General features: G+C 37.2%; 1 protein-coding gene across 1 annotated transcript in view; it reads left to right on the top strand.

The window, feature by feature from the left end:
• Positions 1-19,771, top strand: part of rpap3 (RNA polymerase II associated protein 3) — a 35,265-nt gene that overhangs the window by 9,679 nt on the left and 5,815 nt on the right. Inside the window, exons 6-16 of the mRNA XM_061983625.1 lie at positions 1,755-1,876; positions 1,954-2,024; positions 5,177-5,311; positions 5,378-5,505; positions 5,572-5,693; positions 5,769-5,839; positions 8,754-8,840; positions 8,908-9,041; positions 9,120-9,264; positions 17,862-17,959; positions 18,020-18,120. Of these exons, the coding sequence (XP_061839609.1) occupies positions 1,755-1,876; positions 1,954-2,024; positions 5,177-5,311; positions 5,378-5,505; positions 5,572-5,693; positions 5,769-5,839; positions 8,754-8,840; positions 8,908-9,041; positions 9,120-9,264; positions 17,862-17,959; positions 18,020-18,120 (1,214 nt within the window). The remainder of the gene's footprint in view (positions 1-1,754; positions 1,877-1,953; positions 2,025-5,176; positions 5,312-5,377; positions 5,506-5,571; positions 5,694-5,768; positions 5,840-8,753; positions 8,841-8,907; positions 9,042-9,119; positions 9,265-17,861; positions 17,960-18,019; positions 18,121-19,771) is intronic.

Below are 19,771 nucleotides of genomic sequence, written 5' to 3'. Positions count from 1 at the left end.
TCACAGATTATTTCTGAAAAGTGCCAAATCCGCATTTGTTACAGGCTTCCACAAATAAATATATACAGTGGTGGTCAAAAGTGTACATACACTTGTAAAGAACATCATGTCATGGCTGTCTGGAGTTTACAATCATTTCTACAACTCTTATTTTTTTGTGATGTAGTGATTGGAGCACATACTTGTTGGTCACAAAAAACATTCATGAAGTTTGCTTCTTTTATGAATTTATTATGGCTCTACTGAAAATGTGAGGGTCAAAAGTATACATACAGCAATGTTAATATTTGCTTACATGTCCCTTGGCAAGTTTACCTGCAATAAGGCGCTTTTGGTAGCCATCCACAAGCTTCTGCTTGACCACTTGACCACTAAATTGCGGCAGTTCAGCTAAATGTGTTGCTTTTCTGACATTGACTTGTTTCTTCAGCATTGTCCACACCTTTAAGTAAGGACTTTGGGAAGGCCATTCTAAAACCTTCATTCTAGCCTGATTTAGCCATTCCTTTACCACTTTTCACGTGTGTTTGGGGTCATTGTCCTGTTGGAACACCCAACTGCGCCCAAGACCCAACCTCCGGGCTGATGATTTTAGCTTGTCCTGAACAATTTGGAGCTAATCCTCCTTTTTCATTGTCCCATTTAAAGCAGCAGTTCCATTGGCAGCAAAACAGGCCCAGAGCATAATACTACCGACAGTAGGGATGGTGTTCCTGGGATTAAAGGCCTCACCTTTTCTCCTCCAAACATATTGCTGGGTATTGTGGCCAAACAGCTCCATTTTTGTTTCATCTGACTACAAAACTTTCCTCCAGAAGGTCTTATCTTTGTCCATGTGATGTCAGATGAAACAAAAATGGAGCTGTTTGGCCACAATACCCAGCAATATGTTTGGAGGAGAAAAGGTGAGGCCTTTAATCCCAGGAACACCATACCTACCGTCAAGCATGGTGGTGGTAGTATTATGCTCTGGGCCTGTTTTGCTGCCAATGGAACTGCTGCTTTAAATGGGACAATGAAAAAGGAGGATTAGCTCCAAATTGTTCAGGACAAGCTAAAATCATCAGCCCCGAGGTTGGGTCTTGGGCGCAGTTGGGTGTTCCAACAGGACAATGACCCCAAACACAGGTCAAAAGTGGTAAAAGAATGGCTAAATCAGGCTAGAATGAAGGTTTTAGAATGGCCTTCCCAAAGTCCTGACTTAAAGGTGTGGACAATGCTGAAGAAACAAGTCCATGTCAACACATTTAGCTGAACTGCAGCAATTTAGTGGTCAAGTGGTCAAGCAGAAGCTTGTGGATGGCTACCAAAAAACGCCTTATTGCAGGTAAACTTGCCAAGGGACATGTAAGCAAATATTAACATTGCTGTATGTATACTTTTGACCCTCACATTTTCAGTAGACCAATAATAAATTCATAAAAGAAGCAAACCTCATGAATGTTTTTTGTGACCAACAAGTATGTGCTCCAATCACTACATCACAAAAAAATAAGAGTTGTATAAATGATTGTAAAGTCAAGACAGCCATGACATGATGTTCTTTACAAGTGTATGTACACTTTAAACCAGGACTGTACATAGGAAACACTTCTTCCTCGGCGCTGACTCACAGGCTGAGAATTGACATGGTTTGCTGAGGAAAGTCTTTTACAGTATTCACTACCTAAAAAAGCAGGTATCGATGTATTTTTTGCGTGTTGGTATTGACTTGGTATGGACGTGTTTGACAGCCGCATTGTGTCATTGGTCAGGTACGCTGTGGCTGAGTCGGACTGCAACTTGGCCATCGCTCTAGACGGCAACTACTTCAAGGCGTACGCACGGCGAGGAGCGGCACGTTTGGCGCTGCAGAACTACGACGGCGCATTAGAAGGTGCGTGCCCGCTGCAATGATGACCACGTTGTCAGATTCCCGTGTGTAATCGTGTGATGTCATTTGTTCACGTGCAGATTACCAGACGGTCCTCAAGCTCGACGCCGACAACCTGGAAGCACAAAATGAAGTGAAGAAAATCAAACTGGTGATTTTTTTTGTTTTCTTGTTACTTTATTGGAATGATTTAATGAAATTATACAATATCTTATCCTTTAACATTGCCCCTTTTTTTAAAGAAATAAACTATAATTACAGTGAATGTCATATATAAAAAAATATAATTTTATAAAAAATATATTAAAATAAATAATTAAGTACAGGAAAAAAGATAGTAAAACAAAAAAGACATCTCTATATTCTACAGATAATCTTATCAGTTTATCCTATATAAATATATATGTATTTATATATATGTATTTGTATCTCTTTATATATTATATATATGTTTCTATATATAGTATATATATACTGTGTGTGTGGATGTGTGTGTGTATATACTGTGTATATATATATATATATATATATATATATATATATATATATATATATACATATAAATACATATATATATGTATGTGTATATATATACATAACGTGGGTGTGTGTATATATATATATATATATATAATTTGTGTATATATATCTGTGTGTGTGTGTGTATATATAATTTGTGTGTATATATATATACTGTATATATCTGTGTGTGTGTATATATATGTAATTTGTGTGTATGTATATTTATATATATCTGTGTGTGTGTATGTATATATATATATATATATATATATCTGTGTGTGTGTGTATATGTATATATATGTATAATTTGTATGTATATATGTATGTGTGTGTGTAAATATATATAATTTGTGTACATATATATCTGTTTGTTTATGTAATTTGTGTGTATATACAAATTACATATTTACACACAAACATATATATATATATATGTGTGTGTGTGTATATTTGTGTATATATATTTATTTATATATATATATATATATATATATATATATATATATATATATATATATATATATATATATATATATATATATATATATATATGTCTGTGTGTATATATATATGTATATAATGTATATATATAATTTGTGTGTATGTATGTATATATATGTTTGTGTGTAAATATGTAATTTGTGTATATATGTATATATTTGGGGCGGCATGGCGTAGTGGGTAGAGCAACCGTGCCAGAAACCTGAGGGTTGCAGGTTCGCTCCCCGCCTCTTACCATCCAAAAATCGCTGCCGTTGTGTCCTTGGGCGGGACACTTCACCCTTTGCCCCCGGTGCCACTCACACCGGTGAATTGAATGATGAATGATAGGTGGTGGTCGGAGGGGCCGTTGGCGCAAATTGCAGCCACGCTTCCGTCAGTCTACCCCAGGGCAGCTGTGGCTATGAAAGTAGCTTACCACCACCAGGTGTGAATAAATGATGGGTTCTACTTGTAAAGCGACTTTGGGTACTTAGAAAAGCGCTATATAAATCCCAGTTATTATTATTATTATATGTATGTCTGTGTGTGTATATATATATATGTATAATTTGTGTGTATATATATATATATATATGTATATACTGTATATATATAATTTGTGTATATATATGTATGTTTGTGTGTATATATATATATATATTTGTGTGTAAATATGTAATTTGTGTGTAAATATGTAATTTGTGTGTATATATATATATATACATATATGTATATATATATATATGTATGTCTGTGTGTATATATAATTTGTATATATATATATATATATATATATATATATATATATATATATATATATATATATATATATATATATATATATATATATATATATATATAGTGACGTGCAGTCAGGGGAGGCAGGTGAGGCGGGGCCTCACATGCCATCATGGAAAGAAAAAAAATGTAAAAAGAAAAAAAAAATTGTTATATGTATCCAGTGATTATACTATAAAGTTATTTTACATTTAACTTCACGAGTTTTAGATTATTTTTATTCAAAATCGCTGAATTTTCACATTTATATACTGAGAAGAGACTTGCGGTGAGTCAGCAGCCAGTTGAGCCTCGCCATGGATCGCGCAATGACTCGGCTAACTGCTGGCCTGCTGTGCAGTGAGACCGTATTGCTATATGAATTATATTATACATTTCCATAGTTTAGTTAGCTGAGGTATATAATGTACAGTGTATTTTGTCAACAACTGTATGTGTGTAACGTATTTCTTGTGCTGAGCAATCATAAAACGGTTGCGAAGACGCATTGGGTGAGGCTCGCAGTAATCCCGCCTCCTAGTGGTAGAGGGTGCTAGTGATCCCAGAGATCATTCTTGCGACTACTTGGCTGCAGAAGAAGTGACAACAAGCAGCAACAGTTAGCGATCATTTATTTTTTCCTCTTGCCTGGACTTTTAACATGGAGGATTACATATCTAAAATAAAACAGTTTTCTAAACTGGACTTTCACTGGAAGCAGGAGGTAATAATTAAAGGAAGATCTCCATCGAGACAGAGAGACTTTTAAAACTGAAGAAAGATAAGGAAGACTTCTATAAACAAGTTATCGATGCTATTGTTCAGAAGGAGCGGCGCATGGACTTCATTTATAAGTAAGGTAAGACCATAATAACGTTTTTTTTATTAAATGTGCTTTTTTGTGTGCTACAGTTTGTATGTGTAAAGTTAAAGTTAAGTTAAAATACCAATGATTGTCACACACACACTAGGTGTGGTGAAATGACCCATCCCCTTGATCACCCCCTGGGAGGTGAGGGGAGCAGTGGGCAGCAGCGGCGCCACGCCCGGGAATCATTTTTGGTGATTTAACCCCCAATTCCAAGCCTTGATGCTGAGTGCCAAGCAGGGAAGAATGCTTTTAAACATAACCCGTTAACTGCTGCCAATCAAATGGTGAATAAGATACTCTTTAGGGTTCATATGTTTGTAAATCTGACTGTGATGAAGTCAGTGCCTCACCAGCCATCAACCTCACCGCACGTCACTGGTATATATATATATCTATATGTGTGTGTGTATATATATGTATATATAAACATACTGTATGCAATAATGATCTACATTGTATTCATATACTGTCAACTTTATCAATGATTATTCATCCATCCATTTTCTACCGCTTGTCGGAAATCTTCTAGATATACCTTACTGTGTCAATTTTATCTCTAATACTAATGTTAATTTTTGATTTTCATTTATGATAATAATTGCATAAAAGACACCATCTGCATTTCATCAGTTTTTTGTTTTCTTTGTCAGCTTCTTGGATGTCAAGAGCCAGTCGCAGCGAGTGAGGAAACGTCCCTTCCGGAAGATCCCACTTTGGACCAGGAGCAGCAAAAACTCCTGGGGGAGCAGCAGAGGCGACAGGAAGCGGTTGTCCAAAAAGACCGAGTAAGATCTCCTGACCAGACCAAGGACACGGTGGTGTGCAGAGTGTACTAGTGCGCTGTCTTCCAGGGTAACGCTTACTTCAAAGAGGGCAAGTACGAAGCGGCCGTGGAGTGTTACAGCCGAGGCATGGAGGCGGACAACTTCAACGTGCTGCTGCCCGCCAACAGAGCCATGGCCTTCCTCAAGATGGAGAAGTAGTTACATTGCCACCGCTCATTCATGATGTGAACGCACATGAACCAAACATTACTTTCTTATAGATTCAAGGAGGCTGAAGAAGACTGCACCAAGGCCATCACTTTGGACAAGACTTACTCCAAGGCCTTGGCGCGCCGAGCCATGGCACGAGTGGCGTTGGGGAAGCCGGAGGAGGCCAAGCAAGGTGCGCTCAACACTGCCCTCTACAGGCAACAACTCCCATTATGTCAATGTTGACAATTGCTGCACAAAAATGCAGATTTTCAGGAGGTGTTGAAGCTGGAACCGGGGAACAAGCAGGCCTTGAACGAGCTCCAGAAACTCCAATTTGTAAGTCTGAAGATGTGAGCTCTGGTAGTGAAAGTGTTATCCCTTTTTTATATCAACGATATTTACATGTTACGAATCTGCATGTTATGTATCGACATGTTACGTATCTACATGTCATGTATCTACATGTTACGTATCTACATGTTACGAATCTACATGTTATGTATCGGCATGTTACGTATCTACATGTTATGTATATACATGTTACGTATCTACATGTTACGAATCTACATGTTATGTATCGACATGTTGCGTATCTACATGTTACGTATCTACATGTTCTACATGTTATGTATATACCGGTAGATGTTGTGTATTTACATGTTGCGAATCTACATGTTATGTATTGACATTTTACGTATCGACATGTTATGTATCTACATGTTATGTATCTACGAATCTACATGTTAACAGAAACAAAAAGTTGTTGTGCAGGACAAACACGGATATTTGGTATATTTGATATTTGTTAGCATCCAGAAAATATCCTTCATAGTATTAATAAAGTAGATGAATACATCTCAACAGCATATACTGAATCTTGATATCACTAGCAAACATTGCTGAACAACAGGGACATATACGGCTAAATGATAATAATAACAACTGCAGACATGAATTGTAGTGAGACTAATAATTGTAGCAGGAAATCAACTGCAAACTAACTTTTTCTCATTAGTGTCACGATCACAGCAGCACTCGTTATGTCAATCAAATACTTTACTTAGCGACGCACCAATAAGTCCAACTTTGACTTTCACGGATTAATGTTCAATTTGTGGACCGCTCAGATGTAAAGACATGATGCCTCCAATATTTTCTTCTTTAAAGACCCTAAGTGGCAAGTGAAGTGAGGTGATGATAAATGGTTTAAATCTTTAAAAAAATATATTTTTCTTAAGAGTGTAAAAATCCACTCCGTCCTTTTTGACTTTTTTGTTCATGGTCGCTTTTATATTTGCCTCTAAACCTATCAAAATAAGCACTGATTCAGGTAAATAAAGAGTAGCTTAATGGGGCTTAGACCATCGCCTGAATTGGTATCGGCCCTGAAAAAAAACATACTGTGGTGATTATTTTATATAATATTTATGTATTCATTTGATAGGGAAATCATAATACAGGTGATGAGAAAACAGACACTTTTTTTTTGTATTAAAACATTTTTTTTTTTTTTATTAAACATATTGGTATTATTAAATAGGTGTATAATTGTTTGTTGTCAAATGTTAAGGTGGTATTATTAAATAGATGTATAATTGTTTGTTGTCAAATGTTAAGGTGGTATTATTAAATAGGTGTATAATTGTTTGTTGTCAAATGTTAAGGTGGTATTATTAAATAGGTGTAAAATTGTTTAGTTGTCAAATGTTAAGGTGGTATTATTAAATAGGTGTATAATTGTTTGCTTGTCAAATGTTAAGGTGGTATTATTAAATAGGTGTATAATTGTTTGCTTGTCAAATGTTAAGGTGGTATTATTAAATAGGTGTATAATTGTTTGGTTGTCAAATGTTAAGGTGGTATTATTAAATAGGTGTATAATTGTTTGGTTGTCAAATGTTAAGGTGGTATTATTAAATAGGTGTATAATTGTTTGGTTGTCAAATGTTAAGGTGGTATTAGTAAATAGGTGTATAATTGTTTGGTTGTCAAATGTTAAGGTGGTATTATTAAATAGGTGTATAATTGTTTGGTTGTCAAATGTTAAGGTGGTATTATTAAATAGGTGTAAAATTGTTTGGTTGTCAAATGTTAAGGTGGTATTATTAAATAGGTGTATAATTGTTTGGTTGTCAAATGTTAAGGTGGTATTATTAAATAGGTGTATAATTGTTTGGTTGTCAAATGTTAAGGTGGTATTATTAAATAGGTGTATAATTGTTTGTTGTCAAATGTTAAGGTGGTGTTATTAAATAGGTGTATAATTGTTTGTTGTCAAATGTTAAGGTGGTATTATTAAATAGGTGTAAAATTGTTTGGTTGTCAAATGTTAAGGTGGTATTATTAAATAGATGTATAATTGTTTGGTTATCAAATGTTAAGGTGGTATTATTAAATAGGTGTATAATTGTTTGGTTGTCAAATGTTAAGGTGGTATTATTAAATAGGTGTATAATTGTTTGGTTGTCAAATGTTAAGGTGGTATTATTAAATAGGTGTATAATTGTTTGCTTGTCAAATGTTAAGGTGGTATTATTAAATAGGTGTATAATTGTTTGCTTGTCAAATGTTAAGGTGGTATTATTAAATAGGTGTAAAATTGTTTGGTTGTCAAATGTTAAGGTGGTATTATTAAATAGGTGTATAATTGTTTGGTTGTCAAATGTTAAGGTGGTATTATTAAATAGGTGTATAATTGTTTGCTTGTCAAATGTTAAGGTGGTATTATTAAAAAGATGTATAATTGTTTGGTTGTCAAATGTTAAGGTGGTATTATTAAATAGGTGTATAATTGTTTGTTGTCAAATGTTAAGGTAGTATTATTAAATAGGTGTATAATTGTTGTCAAATGTTAAGGTAGTATTATTAAATAGGTGTATAATTGTTGTCAAATGTTAAGGTGGTATTATTAAATAGGTGTATAATTGTTTGGTTGTCAAATGTTAAGGTGGTATTATTAAATAGATGTATAATTGTTTGGTTGTCAGATGTTAAGGTGGTATTATTAAATAGGTGTATAATTGTTTGGTTGTCAAATGTTAAGGTGGTATTATTAAATAGGTGTATAATTGTTTGTTGTCAAATGTTAAGGTGGTATTATTAAATAGGTGTATAATTGGGGGTAGCCCTGTGGTGATTATTTAGTAGGCGAGAGTGATAATGTGTTAATCCAGCTATTTACCGTCCATTCCATGTTCAACAAAATGATTACCTGCGCATTAATACCAGTGTTTTTGTGGTGTGGTGTCAGGATAGCGTTCCCGACGGCTTTCTGCAAACATCCGGCCACAGGAGAACGGTGCAGCCCGTAGACAAAGCAGCTCATCTGCGATCCACAGTGAGTCAACCATCTTGTATTCACCCCGTTGTGCACCTTTTCACACGTCACTTCTAATTGTGCTCAGAAACCTTTGAGGAGGATGGACATAGAGGAGGTCAGTGGTAAGGTGGCGGTACCCCAAGTGCAGTCAGGCGGGCCACAGGAGGCGGCGAGGGACCCCGAGGGCGGTTCTGGCTCTGTGACAGACACCCAAAACCCGTCAGTTGAACAAGTTTCATGATATTTGAAAGCCCAATCATGCTATTGTTGAAATGAAATGTCTGTTTTGTCATTAAGAGAGCTGACAAGCACACAAAGCGAAGAGGAAACTGTCCATCCTCCGCCCGTCCCGCTGCCTCCTCCAGCCTGCAGAAGTTTTCAGTTCGAAGCCGACCTCCGCACGATTGGGAACCAGCCGGAAGTGGTTTACAGATACTTGAAGGTAGGGCTGGGCGACATGACCTTTTATTAATATGTGGATATGTTTAGGTCATGTCACCATACACCATATATATGTGGATATGTTTAGTCCATGTCACGATACACCATATATATGTGGATATGTTTAGTCCATGTCACCATACACCATATATATGTGGATATGTTTAGTCCATGTCACCATACACCATATATATGTGGATATGTTTAGTCCATGTCACCATACACCATATATATGTGGATATGTTTAGTCCATGTCACGATACACCATATATATGTGGATATGTTTAGTCCATGTCACCATACACCATATATATGTGGATATGTTTAGTCCATGTCACCATACACCATATATATGTGGATATGTTTAGTCCATGTCACCATACACCATATATATGTGGATATGTTTAGTCCATGTCACCATACACCATATATATGTGGATATGTTTAGTCCATGTCACCATACACCAGAGGTGGGACCAAGTCATTGCTTTGCAAGTCACAAGTAAGTCTCAAGTCTTTACCCTCAAGTCTCGAGTCAAGTCCCGAGTCAAGACAGGGCAAGTCCGAGTCAAGTCCAAAGTCAAGACTGGAAAGTCTCAAGTCAAGTCCCAAGTCCTGCATTTTGAGTTTCGAGTCCTTTCAAGTCATTTAACCACAGACTAATATATTTACACAGATTGTGTATGCTTTTAAAACGCTGTATTTATTTATTAAAACAAGTGCATTTGAAATTGCAGGGAAAAAGATAGTGCTGACATTGCACTTCAAAATAGCACTATTAACCAGTAATTTTAAACATGTAACTCATTCCTTTACAGAATAAACACATTTGAAAAAAAACAAGTGCAACTGTACTTATTTGCACAAAAGTGTTAACATTGTATTTCCATGGCATATTGCATTGTAACTAGTTCCACAGCAGTTTCTATCCTGTTCTTACCTTATCTCATTGATCTCATCTCATACTGTATGTGTGTTTATGTGTGCGTACACATGAAAAACATAACAAATATATGAACATAACAATGAACAGAGTTGTACTTTTTAGATGTCAGGACCCTATGCAATATGTACACATACTCTTAATATAGTATACATTTTAACTGACCTTTATTTGACTGTTTGTCTTTTTGTAGGTGGCTAAAATACGCGGTGCTGCTGACTGCCGTCTAACGTTACGTTACTGTGTGTGATACATTGACTAACGTAACGTTATGTATAGGTACCTCATGAAACCCTGCTTAAAAAAAAATCACTTGACAAAAAGTATGAATAAGGTAGCAAACTGCAGTGGACGCAACAGATTGCCGTGTTTGCAATGACGTTATAACCATAGACATCTTTTAAGTAGACGCAGCATTGGTTGCTGTGACCTGAGCAATTTGGCCGCCATCTTGAAGTGCTGATGAGGAGCCGGCGAGCAGCCTAAACTGACAGTTGACAGGTAGAAAACAAAGATGGTGTTCAGCGTTTTCCTGCTCAAATGAGCGGACTGTTGAAAATAGGAATCGGGGGATTACTTTTCACAAGTGAGATTTAACATTAACGTACTATTGGTTGTATTTTATGAAAATAATATTACCACAGAGTTGAGAAGGATCAAAGATCTTCAATATTTGTATGTGAAAATCACAAAGAAATCTTCTGTGGGAGGATGACGCCCCTACAGGGGTTTGCTTTACAAACTTTCAGCCCCACCTAAAACAAAATTCACCAGCCGCCACTGATTATGATGCATTCTCATTTTAGGCAAAGTATAAGACAATACTTTCTTAACAGTATAATTGTAATCAGGAATCAGTCTTCAAGTAACAATATTCAAATACTAACATTGTTGGGTAAAACAGAATTTGGTTTTATTCTGAATCCAGTGAAACAGATTGGTGGTTTTAGCTGATATGAAGACTTTCAGATGTTTATATATGTTTAAGTATTTGGCAGACGCTTTTATCCAAAGCGACTTACATAAAATAATACATATAAAACAATCACTGCAAACATTATCATTTAAGGGAAGAATGTAATAGAAAATATCAATACAAAGTGTCAAGACAGAATAAACTCTCTGCTGCTGAAGCAACAGAGATACAGTCTATGGTCCCTAAGATATATAGATATCTAATGTATTCATACATTGTTTATGTAGGATACACACATATGTATATATAACCTAATCATATTGTTTCTTCAATTTAAAAATAGATTACCGTTTTTTTCCCCCTTCTCTGGGATTATATTCCCAGTTTTGATCTCGGACGTCTGGTCACTTATAGCGTATAAGAATATTATATTACTGTTAAGCAAATTATGAATAATAAAACACGCCAAAACATGTGTCTGTTATCATAGCTACACGTGTGACAAAAAAGGGGTGAAAATCAGTGGTATTCAGTGAGGTAAGATGAATTAAATGCACTGACAGTTCATTGCTCCTGCCAAATGAATTGCACTGAGTGGAGCGGATCACCACTCCAAGATGGCGGCCACGCGCCTCGTCTGTGCCAGTAGGCAGTAGCGCTCTATGCTGCGTCTACTTATAAGATGTCTATGGTTATAACGTTAGCAGTGAGTTTGCAGCCTCACTGATTTAACTACACAGCAAATAAAAGTCACGTTACTTAGCCAATAAACGTTATCTTACATTCAAAACTTACCCTTCTTTGTGCAACTTCAAATGTCGAACGAAGTTGGAAGTTGTTGCGTCTCCGTCTGTAATATTCGAACTGCGTGATTTGCATACCGCAATTCGTTTTTTGTTGACCAAGTCGTAGTTTTTATACCCGAACGAAACCAACTTTAACATAATTGTTTCTCACTGGCACGTTGTTGGACAACTCTTGTTCATTGGTTGTACTGCAATTTGATTGGATGAATGCTGCGTGATGAAAACAACGTAAATCTAATTTGATTGGCTGTTGTACTGACAGCACACCAGCTGATAGGAACAACACGCTGATAGACAGACGAAGAAAATGAAAAATACGGAGCGCTCCCAAATAACTTTTTAAGCTTTGGATTTTGGGGAAAGTGGCAAGTCATGTCAAGTCATGTCAAATCAAAAGGCTCAAGTCCAAGTGAAGTCACAAGTCATTGATGTTAAAGTCTAAGTCGAGTTGCAAGTCTCTTCACATTTTGTCAAGTCGAGTCTAAAGTCATCAAATTCATGACTCGAGTCTGACTCGAGTCCAAGTCATGTGACTCGAGTCCACACCTCTGCCATACACCATATATATGTGGATATGTTTAGTCCATGTCACCATACACCATATATATGTGGATATGTTTAGTCCATGTCACCATACACCATATATATGTGGATATGTTTAGTCCATGTCACCATACACCATATATATGTGGATATGTTTAGTCCATGTCACCATACACCATATATATGTGGATATGTTTAGTCCATGTCATGATACACCATATATATGTGGATATGTTTAGTCCATGTCACCATACACCATATATACCGGTATGTGGATATGTTTAGTCCATGTCACCATACACCATATATACCGGTATGTGGATATGTTTAGTCCATGTCACCATACACCATATATATGTGGATATGTTTAGTCCATGTCACCATACACCATATATATGTGGATATGTTTAGTCCATGTCATGATACACCATATATATGTGGATACCGGTATGTTTAGTCCATGTCACCATACACCATATATATGTGGATATGTTTAGTCCATGTCACCATACACCATATATATGTGGATACCGGTATGTTTAGTCCATGTCACCATACACCATATATATGTGGATATGTTTAGTCCATGTCACCATACACCATATATATGTGGATATGTTTAGTTCATGTCATGATACACCATATATATGTGGATATGTTTAGTCCATGTCACCATACACCATATATATGTGGATATGTTTAGTCCATGTTACCATACACCATATATATGTGGATATGTTTAGTCCATGTCACCATACACCATATATATGTGGATATGTTTAGTCCATGTCACCATACACCATATATATGTGGATATGTTTAGTCCATGTCACCATACACCATATATATGTGGATATGTTTAGTCCATGTCACCATACACCATATATATGTGGATATGTTTAGTTCATGTCATGATACACCATATATATGTGGATATGTTTAGTCCATGTCACCATACACCATATATATGTGGATATGTTTAGTCCATGTTACCATACACCATATATATGTGGATATGTTTAGTCCATGTCACCATACACCATATCAATCAATCAATCAATCTTTATTTATATAGCCCTAAATCACAAGTGTCTGAAAGGGCTGCTCAAGCCACAACGACATCCTCGGTACAAAGCCCACATACGGGCAAGGAAAAACTCACCCCAGTGGGACGTCGATGTGAATGACTATGAGAAACCTTGGAGAGGACCGCATATGTGGGTAACCCCCCCCCTCTAGGGGAGACCGAAAGCAATGGATGTCGAGTGGGTCTGACATAATATTGTGAGAGTCCAGTCCATAGTGGATATATATGTGGATATGTTTAGTCCATGTCATGATACACCATATATATGTGGATATGTTTAGTCCATGTCACCATACACCATATATATGTGGATATGTTTAGTCCATGTCACCATACACCATATATATGTGGATATGTTTAGTCCATGTCACCATACACCATATATATGTGGATATGTTTAGTCCATGTCACCATACACCATATATATGTGGATATGTTTAGTCCATGTCACCATACATCATATATATGTGCATATGTTTAGTCCATGTCACCATACACCATATATATGTGGATATGTTTAGTCCATGTCATGATACACCATATATATGTGGATATGTTTAGTCCATGTCACCATACACCATATATATGTGGATATGTTTAGTCCATGTCACCATACACCATATATATGTGGATATGTTTAGTCCATGTCACCATACACCATATATATGTGGATATGTTTAGTCCATGTCACCATACACCATATATATGTGGATATGTTTAGTCCATGTCACCATACACCATATATATGTGGATATGTTTAGTCCATGTCACCATACACCATACATATGTGGATATGTTTAGTCCATGTCACCATACACCATATATATGTGGATATGTTTAGTCCATGTCACCATACACCATATATATGTGGATATGTTTAGTCCATGTCATGATACACCATATATATGTGGATATGTTTAGTCCATGTCACCATACACCATATATACCGGTATGTGGATATGTTTAGTCCATGTCACCATACACCATATATACCGGTATGTGGATATGTTTAGTCCATGTCACCATACACCATATATATGTGGATATGTTTAGTCCATGTCACCATACACCATATATATGTGGATATGTTTAGTCCATGTCATGATACACCATATATATGTGGATATGTTTAGTCCATGTCACCATACACCATATATATGTGGATATGTTTAGTCCATGTCACCATACACCATATATATGTGGATATGTTTAGTCCATGTCACCATACACCATATATATGTGGATATGTTTAGTCCATGTCATGATACACCATATATATGTGGATATGTTTAGTCCATGTCACCATACACCATATATATGTGGATATGTTTAGTTCATGTCATGATACACCATATATATGTGGATATGTTTAGTCCATGTCACCATACACCATATATATGTGGATATGTTTAGTCCATGTTACCATACACCATATATATGTGGATATGTTTAGTCCATGTCACCATACACCATATCAATCAATCAATCAATCTTTATTTATATAGCCCTAAATCACAAGTGTCTGAAAGGGCTGCTCAAGCCACAACGACATCCTCGGTACAAAGCCCACATACGGGCAAGGAAAAACTCACCCCAGTGGGACGTCGATGTGAATGACTATGAGAAACCTTGGAGAGGACCGCATATGTGGGTAACCCCCCCCCTCTAGGGGAGACCGAAAGCAATGGATGTCGAGTGGGTCTGACATAATATTGTGAGAGTCCAGTCCATAGTGGATATATATGTGGATATGTTTAGTCCATGTCATGATACACCATATATATGTGGATATGTTTAGTCCATGTCACCATACACCATATATATGTGGATATGTTTAGTCCATGTCACCATACACCATATATATGTGGATATGTTTAGTCCATGTCACCATACACCATATATATGTGGATATGTTTAGTCCATGTCACCATACACCATATATATGTGGATATGTTTAGTTCATGTCATGATACACCATATATATGTGGATATGTTTAGTCCATGTCACCATACACCATATATATGTGGATATGTTTAGTCCATGTTACCATACACCATATATATGTGGATATGTTTAGTCCATGTCACCATACACCATATCAATCAATCAATCAATCTTTATTTATATAGCCCTAAATCACAAGTGTCTGAAAGGGCTGCTCAAGCCACAACGACATCCTCGGTACAAAGCCCACATACGGGCAAGGAAAAACTCACCCCAGTGGGACGTCGATGTGAATGACTATGAGAAACCTTGGAGAGGACCGCATATGTGGGTAACCCCCCCCCTCTAGGGGAGACCGAAAGCAATGGATGTCGAGTGGGTCTGACATAATATTGTGAGAGTCCAGTCCATAGTGGATATATATGTGGATATGTTTAGTCCATGTCATGATACACCATATATATGTGGATATGTTTAGTCCATGTCACCATACACCATATATATGTGGATATGTTTAGTCCATGTCACCATACACCATATATATGTGGATATGTTTAGTCCATGTCATGATACACCATATATATGTGGATATGTTTAGTCCATGTCATGATACACCATATATATGTGGATATGTTTAGTCCATGTCATGATACATCATATATATGTGGATATTTTGCCTTAGCCTTGAATGAACACTTGATGCATATAATGACAGCAGTATGATGATTCTATGTGTCTACATTAAAACATTCTTCTTCATACTGCATTAATATATGCTACTTTTAAACTTTCATGCAGAGAGGGAAATCACAAGTAAAAGTGTATTTATTAAACAGTTATTACGCAGTGGCACAAACATTCATGTCATTTCCAAACAGAAAGTGCAAGATTGTCAGAGACATTTTAAAACAAGCTATTAGTGCACTTTTGTGCATGATGTCACTAAGATGACATATCAAAACAACACTCAATTAAAGTGCACTTTTTGTACAGAACGCCACTACAATAGTTTAAAACAAATAAAGTGCACTTTTGTGCATGATGTCACACAAGATATTTCAATAAGTGTCAAATAAAAATGAGCTGCATAATAGGAAATCAAATAGTGTATGTCCTTCACTATGTGGTAGGTTCCTGCGGACGTTATCTCCTTCTGTTCTTGACTATTTGTTTCATACGGTGTTGATGTGGAAATGGTTGCTTGGGCATTTTGTGGGTGTGGCACCGGCCGAGATGTTGACATGCGGAGTTTCAAGCACTCTTCATTCTCTAGCGGGTGACTTTTCAAATGATGCTACAAATTAGCAGTGGTGCTACTTTTTGTAGCAACGCTTTTGCCCCACACTTGACAAACAGGCTAGACTACTACAACGCACTTCTTGTCGGGATCCCCAGCAAGAACATCCAGAAGCTGCAATACATACAGAATAGTGCTGCTAGGATCTTGATTAGAGTGCGGAAATGTGACCATATCACACCAATTCTCAAATCCCTTCACTGGCTTCCTGTTCCACTCAGGGTTGAATACAAAGTCTCCCTACTAACCCACCAGTGCCTCCATGGAAATGCCCCCCCTCTACCTCAAAGAACTGCTCACCCCCAAATCCTAACTTCCTCCAACCTCCGCTCCCAGTCTGTGGAACGCTCTCCCTGACCACCTGAGGGCACCACAGACTGTGGATGCTTTTAAAAAAGGCTTAAAAACCCTTCTTTTTAAAAAAAAGCCATTTTTTTTAGATATATGCATACTAGTTCTAGCTATTAGGCTGTTCTAGTTTTTATTTTTATTTCTTTTAATACACTGTAGCACTTTGAGGTTGTTTACTCAATGTAAAGTGCTTTTTACATATAAAATATATTATTATTATTATTATTACAAATTACGGTTGTCTGTTCAACATCTTGCCGCTTGAAGCCAAACCACCGCCAGACGATGGACCCCCTGCCGTTTTTCTTGGAATTAATTCTTCCTTCATTTGTTACCAGATTGACACCTTATTTCTCTTGTATTACCACTCGCACCACAGCTGACGTTACCCATGCCGCTACCTCTCTGCTCCGCGAGGGCGTATACGTATGTGACGTATGTAAGAAGGTGCGCTTGTTTTATGTCTCTGTGAGAAGGAGAGACAAGAAAGAGTGAGGAGAGCCTGTAGTGTAATGCCCGCAGCTAAAAGCAACTGCGTGAGAACAAATACTCCAATATCACCATATAGTCATTTTCTATATCGCACAGAGACAAACCCACGATACATCCAGTATATTCTATATATCGCCCAGCCCTACTTGAAGGTGCAACCTCCTGCTTTACTGCGATGTCATTCGCACTCTAAAGCATTTGTGTTGTCTTGCACGCAGCAAATCAAGCCCGAGGCGTACGCACACATCTTCCAGAGCTCCCTAGAACCCAACATCCTGAGTCAGATCCTGCAGACGCTGCGGGACTTCTACATCCGGTGAGTTCCGGCGCATTGTGCCGCCCGCCGCTCGGCAGTAACGTCCAACGTATGGTGCAGGAACGAAGCCGCGGGCGTCACGATGGACATTCTGAAGAGTCTATCGAGCGGGAGGCGCTTCGACACGGCCGTTATGTTCATGTCTTCCTCAGAGAAGAAAGGTGGGACACCATCGACTCTTATTAAGGCCCAAGCTGTTTGTTTACATGCTTTTTTTATTTCTCTTTGCTATTTGGGCTTATTGGACCCTAATTAGAATAAAAACTAAGAATCATCTTTTGATATGATGTACTTAGTCCATAAGTACACAAACGTGTACTTCATGTTTAGTGACATGCTAATTCTTATTTTTCCAAATGCCATTGTATGTTATACTCTTCTGACACCACCAGATGGCAGTATAAGTGTCCACATAAGCGGCCATAAGACCCCAATTCAGTAGTGTACAAAATTTTGGAAATAAGAGCTAAAAGGTGCTGTCCACGCATGTGGCCACTAAGGCCTTTAGAGGTTTTAAATATGCAAAGAAAGGCAAATAACGGATTTAAACCCTATACTGTGCCTCTTGCCGTTATTTAGCACATTTTCAATTCAGTTTTACACATTAGATGATGTATTTTTCCCATATATTAGCTGTTGTGAAGTGAGTTATTTACAAATAAATATTCTGTACATGTTGATTTAAATACCTTAATTTTATTCCACGGCAGTAAAACGGCTGATCCAACAAAACAGAAGTCATGGTCATGGATCCACTAGCTGCGCAAGCTAGCTCTCCAATCACTCTTATTAAATATGCAAAAAAAGGCAAATAACGTATTCAAACCCTATACTGTGCCTCTTGCAGTTATTTAACACATTTTCAATTCAGTTTTACACATTAAAAGTACCATATTTTCCAGACTTTAAAACACCCCGGCACCCACTAAAATTTTGAACATGTATTTTTTCCATGTATTAGCTGTTGTGAGGTGAGTTATTTACACAGAAATATTCTGTAAATATTTATTCAAATACCTTCATTTTATTCCACGGCAGTAAAACGGCTGATCCAACAAAGTGGCCTAGTGGTTAGAGTGTCCGCCCGAGTTCAAACCCCGGCCGAGTCATACCAAAGACTATAAAAATGGGACCCATTACCTCCCTGCTTGACACTCAGCATCAAGGGTTTGAATTGGGGGTTGAATCACCAAAAATGATTCCCGTGCACGGCCACCGCTGCTGCTCACTGCTCCCCTCACCTCCCAGGGGGTGATCAAGGGTGATGGGTCAAATGCACAGAATAATTTCGCCACACCTCGTGTGTGTGTGTGACAATCATTGGTACTTTAACTTTAACTTAACAAAAGTCATGGTCATGGACCCGCTAGCTGCGCAAGCTAGCTCTCCAATCGGCTAAAACAGAGTCAATAACTCCACGACGACGTTTTGGTGAATTTACTGAGGAATTTGTGAAAGTGAAACAATACGAAAAGAATGCCATTGTAAGTTAATAATACTAATACAGACACTCGTAAATGTGTTAGCATATTGATGCTAACAATGCTAGCTTCGTTACATTACGATAGAACGCGTAAAAAGACTTCTACAGACATCAAACATGGGACGGTTTGGTAAGTATCAATTGTTTTAGTTATATTGTAAAACTTACAAACATTGCTTTGAGTGTTAAATGAAGAATCCATACAAGTAAAAACGCTATGGACGGCTAATGCGGACGCTGTATCGATACGTTGTGGTGAAGAAGGAGCTGAGCCGGAAGGCAAAGCTCTCAATTTACCGGTCGATCTACATTCCCATCCTCACCTATGG

This window comes from Nerophis lumbriciformis, linkage group LG25 (assembly GCF_033978685.3).
Source record: "Nerophis lumbriciformis linkage group LG25, RoL_Nlum_v2.1, whole genome shotgun sequence".
NCBI lineage: Eukaryota > Metazoa > Chordata > Actinopteri > Syngnathiformes > Syngnathidae > Nerophis > Nerophis lumbriciformis.
The sequence above is the reverse complement of the archived record's forward strand: the minus strand, read 5'-3'. Positions and strand labels throughout refer to the sequence as shown.